Source organism: Marmota marmota, unplaced genomic scaffold, assembly GCF_001458135.2.
Source record: "Marmota marmota marmota unplaced genomic scaffold, marMar, whole genome shotgun sequence".
Lineage (NCBI taxonomy): Eukaryota > Metazoa > Chordata > Mammalia > Rodentia > Sciuridae > Marmota > Marmota marmota.
The window spans coordinates 3,108,850-3,114,849 of NW_025999942.1; the positions used below are offsets into that span (position 1 = coordinate 3,108,850).

Sequence of the window (6,000 nt, forward strand, 5' to 3'; positions counted from 1 at the left end):
TAAGTTGCCTAGGCCTCACTAAATCACCAAAACTGGGCTTGAATTGCTATCCTCCTACCTTAGCCTCCTGAGTCACTGGGATTACAGATATGCACCACCACACCCACAGAAGAGATTCTTTCTAATCTTCAATTTGGGAAGGCTTTCCTAAACAAAACACATAATCCAAAAGATTGGAAAAGATTCACAAATTTAACTGTAAAACTTAGTTGATGATGATACTATTAAAATGTAAGCAACTAACTTGGAAAAATATTTAAACCTACATAATGGACACTTATTAGCCATAATATTAGAATAAGGTTTACAAAAAGGCAAACAACTAATAAAAAATTAAATGACAAGAATATTTAAGAGTTCACAGAAAAAAATTTACAAATGCCTAACAATTTAACTTAAAACAATTATGAAATATTTTTGATGCTTTACCAGTGTTTTAAAGGAATTGGCATTTTCATCAACTGTAGATTGCTTTGGCATTTTTGGATGTCAATTTGATAATATCTCACTGTACTTTATGCATATTCTTTGATCCACCAGTTGTACTTCCAAAATTTTCCTACATGTACACAAAGATATATATAAGGATGTTCTATAATTGTGTGTAACAGCAGAAAATTCAAGACATCCAGAATAGTGTCAGTTCACAATAGTAAGCAGATAACACCAGAATGTTAATCAACATATCACTTCCTTCATATACATAGTCTTCCTAGGAAACAAAAATGTCAGATGAACTGCAGCTTAGTGATGCAGTTGGTTTGTATTCTGACTTCTTATCTGCATGTACACTAGAAACAAGTAGTTTGCGATCCATAGACTACATACTTTGAGTATCAGTAGTTGTAATGCAAAAAAAAAAAAAATAAGAGAGCTCATGTATAATGGCATAATTTGGCATGAACATTCTTTTTATACAGCGTTACGAAAAATTGTGCTGTGAATGGATAATTATGATTGTACAGCATTCCACTATTGTCATGTATATAAGAAATAAAAATAAATTTAAAAAATACACAAAAGCAATATGTAAATGGAGAAATATTTGAAAAGGAACATAAATGAGAATAGCTGTTTTCCTGAGATTGAAGTTAGAGATTTGGGGTAATGCTTTAACTTTCTTTTTAAATGTTTTAACTCATTCAGTTAAACAACCAAGATGCTGCAGGTGGAAATAACATTTTTATTTTTCATTTGTAATAATTTATAAATCCTTTTTAAGTTTCTAAGTGCTGATTTTTTTCTTTTTCTTTTTTGTAGTTACCTTCGACGAGGTGAAAGTCATTGGTGGATGAAGGGCTCAACTCCTACTCAAATCTCAGAGATCATCATTAAACTTATTAAGGATATGGCAGCAGTAAGTTCCCATTCTCCTGATGTTACTGCATTAAGGTGCAGCTGGAGTCTTGTTGAAACAATAAATAGCTTCCTCTGCTTAACTGACAGAGGAGAAATAACGTTAGTCTTTTCAGAATATTATTAGTATGTTAATCACTGTGCCATTTGTCTTTTCAGCAAATGATAAATTTGTCATTGATATAAACTATGTTCAATTCAAAATTCTCAATTTATTTACTTCAGAATTTTTACACAAGTCTTCCAAGACTTTTAACTTAATAAAATTAAATATACATACTCCTTCTGACCCTAGGAAAGAATCTGTATCCAAAAGCCAAAAGGGAAAAGGAAAAATTTTTAAAAAAGAGCTCTCAGAAGTGACATTTCTCATTCTCTCAGACCTCCTAGTTTATAAAGCTTTCTTTCTTTTTTATTAATGTCCTATACCGCTGTCATAAGATATTGGCTTTAGGGGAAAATCTGGGAGTGTGGAGGATGGGAATTAACTTCAGAGTGCTTGGTTCTTGCTAGTTGCTCCATAAATATCATTATTCTCACTTTACATTGTATTTCAAGGAGGCAGACTTAGGAGAACAAGTACTGTGGAATGTAGGTCCCTGAGAAGCAAAGTGAACAGAAGGAGGAGGAGGAATTGAACTGCTCCTTAACAGATTGATAACTTATGGATATGAGAAGATGGAGGAAGTTCTGGGGAAAGATGAAGTTCTATCACTTTTCCCAACAAAATGGTCATTTTCTCAATGTTTTATGGAAAGTAGGCTTTCTTAGGATGTTCATTGGATGAAAATGTCTAGGAAGAATATTTAGGAGCACCTAAATTTTATAATAATTTTGTGTTAACGTTCATTAAAGTCAACATATCAAGTGGAGGTAATTGTAGTTTGAGCCCATTTATGCTCTTGGATTCCAGTAATACTTATCTAGTGCAGTTAGCTTAGCTATACAGATTTCCTGTTAAATAACAGAGTTTGATAACCAAAATTTTTTTTAATCCAAATTAAGAAGAAATGCCCTTAAACTTTATAGGGAAAAGAATATTGAGATCTTAAATTTATATTCTTCTTTTAAATCATTAAAATAATGATCAGAAGTTGAATTTTTTATGGGGTCATAAGGATGTTTAGTTCAAAAGTTTATGCTCCAGCAAGGTCTTGCTACAAAAGATTTTTCTCTTTTAGTGAGAGATGTTACTTAAGACACAAGAATTTACTATGATAATGTGTTTCTAATTTCTTATTAAAATTTTCTTTCTTGCCCAATAGGGTCATCTGTCAGAAGCTTGGTCCCGAGTGACAAAAAATGCCATCGCAGAAACCATCATAGCCTTGACCAAAATGGAAGAAGAATTTAGGTCTCCAGTGAGATGTATTGCAACAACTAGAGTAGGTTTTGTTCTGTTTTGTTTTGAGTTTTGTGTGTGTCTTACATGTTCTTTTGATACTAGATTTGAACAAATGTTGATCAGTAAGTCAACTTGGTTGGTAATGTATTTTTTGAAAAATGTAAATGCCTTTTATGAATTGTGAACTAAATATGGTAGTCATTACTGTTCACTGTTGGGTATTCTGGATCATCTGTTTTTTTATTACTTAGGAAGCTAAGGATATGCTAGTTAGAAAGGGTAAATTACATTTTGTGTTTGTGTATTAACTTTCTAATGACCTATTTGCTATATTTACCACAGCATAACGCTGTGATAAGACAGGATACCTTAGAAGACAAGGCCCCTTCTTCCTTTTTTTTTTTTTTTCTGGCCCAGTTATTTCTAATGAAGACCCCTATAGCTTACCTACTAAGTTTGTAGATGTTACTTTTAAAAAACAAAAAGTTCTTGCCATAGGTAGGGCAGGTTGGAATCTCTGAGGAATTGGGATTTCTTTCTTCAGATGAGACATCTATAGTAAGTTTTAACCTAGCACATGTCTTGTAATTCCAAAAGAGATTTGAGATAGTGTTAAACCATGACAGTATAACAACATTAAGAAGAAGTCAACACTAGTAGAAATTGCTTAGTTAATCCTGAGGAATCTGAAAAAGAAGATTAATTGTATTTCTGTAGGGTAGAGAAAGCCAGTTTATGCTGTCTTCCTGGTGAGTGAGATACCTGAAACAAGTATTTTTGACCGTAACTCTTTTCTACTACTCATTAGTTCTTTTCTTTCATTTTGCATTCCTGTTTCTCCTTGCATGCATTATTTTTCTGTGTCTATTTTACCATGTTTTGCTCTCCATCTCCTGTGATATTCACATGTACTTCTTAGAGTTGAGCCAGTTAAGTAATTTTCCAGTTTTTCATTAATGAAGAAATAATCATTCTATGTAAAACTGAAACTACCCTTTAAGCCTCAGACAATTTTGAACTATTTTTAGGGCAATTTTCTAAAGTTTATTAGACATTTATTTCTGACAAAATGTACTAAGTATAGTGCTAAAAGCCCTGTCAGGCAACAGAAACTTTGTTTAGAAAAATTTAGTATTATGCACCTATTCATGCAAAATTAAGCAGCCTTTGTATCAACTTCTTTGGAATTTAAAGCCTTAGGCAGATGATATTAGATGGAAAAATAATGCAAACTGCATTAATAAAATGAATATTAATATTCAAAGACATTTATTCCTATAAATGACTTGGTTTATATAGTATACCAATGAAGGTTAGTTTTGTACACTGGCTAGAAAAACAGAATGGTTTACTAGAGAAACAGACATTGGGTCAGAAAATATTTGAATTCCTGCTTTGTGGGTATGACATATGGCAATTGCCATGTATGCCTATACCCAATCAGGAAAACCTGAGTGCCACTAAGTATCTGTATATTTTCAAATTCAACCAGCATTTATTGACAGGTTGTCCTGTGTCAGCATTTTATACGTGTTTCCTCAAATTTTTGGTACTATAACATCCTTTCCTCTCATCAGCTCTGGCTTGCTTTAGCATCACTATGTGTTCTTGATCAGGACCATGTAGATCGCCTCTCCTCAGGGAGATGGATGGGAAAGGATGGACAACAAAAACAAATGGTAAGATCAGAATTATTTTATAAGAATTTTGTCTTGTTTTTTTTTTATATTCAACTTGGGGTAGGGGGACCCAGTAAGTCAAAATACACAATTAGTGACACTCTTGAAAAACTGTGTATAAATTGGCCAGTTACATCTCAAGAGTCTATTTTACTTAAAGTCCTCTTTTTGTAATATTTTAGAAATTTTAGGGGATTTTATTTAATTATATAAAAGAGTATTCTCCTTCTCTGAGTCACATTTGCATCGTATCAGTATTTGTAGACAGCTTCTGATTTTAGGTCTAGATTTTGTGCTAAAATATAATTGTTTTTTGGTAGGAAGGCAATAAAAAAGTAAGAGAGGGTTGGAGCTGTGGCTCAGAGGTAGAAGCACTTGTCTAACATGTGTGAGGCCCTGGGTTCAATTCTCAGCATCCCATATAAATAAATGAAGGTCCATCAACAACTAAAAAACAAGAAGAAGAAGAAGAAGTAGTAGTAAGAGATGCAAATGTAACATACTACTTATTTACAAATATACTTAGAGTAGGTTTGATGAACATTTTTAGGTTTACTAGAAGGGAAGATGTTTAGGCCCTTTTGGCATTTTCTTATTAGTGTTCAAGTCTTAGAAATAAATTGTTCACCCATTTAGCGTACAGAATGGATTTATAATACGAAAATACTTATTAAGTCACAAAGCATGTTCATTTTATTAATCATTGAAGTTGCATACACATTAATCATTGAATTTGGGGTTTGAGGAAATTTTCCTGCTCAGTACATTAATCATGTAATAATTTTTAAAGATTTTAGGTTAAATACACTTGCCATAATTCTGTTTAACATTCAAACTCTGAAAATCTTAATAGAGTTTAGAATATCAGTCTGTTATTGTTATAAAGAAAATACAATTGCTTTCAATATGTATGACTGTCTGACTTGTTTATCTAATGTAACATGAAAATGTCTTATTTTAGCCTATGTGCGATAACCATGATGATGGTGAAACTGCAGCTATCATTTTATGCAATGTCTGTGGAAATTTATGTACTGACTGTGACAGATTTCTTCATCTTCATCGACGAACCAAAACTCATCAAAGACAGGTGAAGATTTCTATCTTTGTACCCTGATCAAGATCAGAGCATGAAGTACATTCAATGAATTTTGAAATAAATGTGGGAAAAAGTAGACTTTGAAATCAATGACCTTGGTTGAGTTCCCAGTTATCCACTGTAAATTAAGCAAGTTCTTCAACCTTTCCAATACTCAGCTTATCCATGTATAAAAATGAGATTGTTGTGAAGGTTAAAGAAATTGGATATATCTGGAACTTCTTACAGTGCCTCATAAATAAAAACTGTTTTTATTGAATAATTAAATTTTATTCTTCTTTTTTCAGAGTGATAAATATATTTTCCCTTTTCTTTAATGAAACTACAGGTCTTCAAAGAAGAAGAAGAAGCTATAAAGGTTGACCTTCATGAAGGTTGTGGTAGAACCAAATTGTTCTGGTTGATGGCACTAGCAGATTCTAAAACAATGAAGGCAATGGTGGAATTCCGAGAACACACAGGTAAAAGAGGATTGAAAGTTAAATTGTGCCTAAAAAAAAAAAAAAAAAAAAAAACCATGC

At 32.3% G+C, this 6,000-nt stretch overlaps 1 protein-coding gene across 1 annotated transcript in view; it reads left to right on the forward strand.

The window, feature by feature from the left end:
* Mycbp2 (MYC binding protein 2) overlaps window positions 1-6,000 on the forward strand; it is a 233,163-nt gene that overhangs the window by 211,391 nt on the left and 15,772 nt on the right. Inside the window, 5 exon segments of the mRNA XM_048801244.1 lie at window positions 1,261-1,357; window positions 2,622-2,741; window positions 4,279-4,380; window positions 5,342-5,470; window positions 5,808-5,998. Of these exon segments, the coding sequence (XP_048657201.1) occupies window positions 1,261-1,357; window positions 2,622-2,741; window positions 4,279-4,380; window positions 5,342-5,470; window positions 5,808-5,998 (639 nt within the window).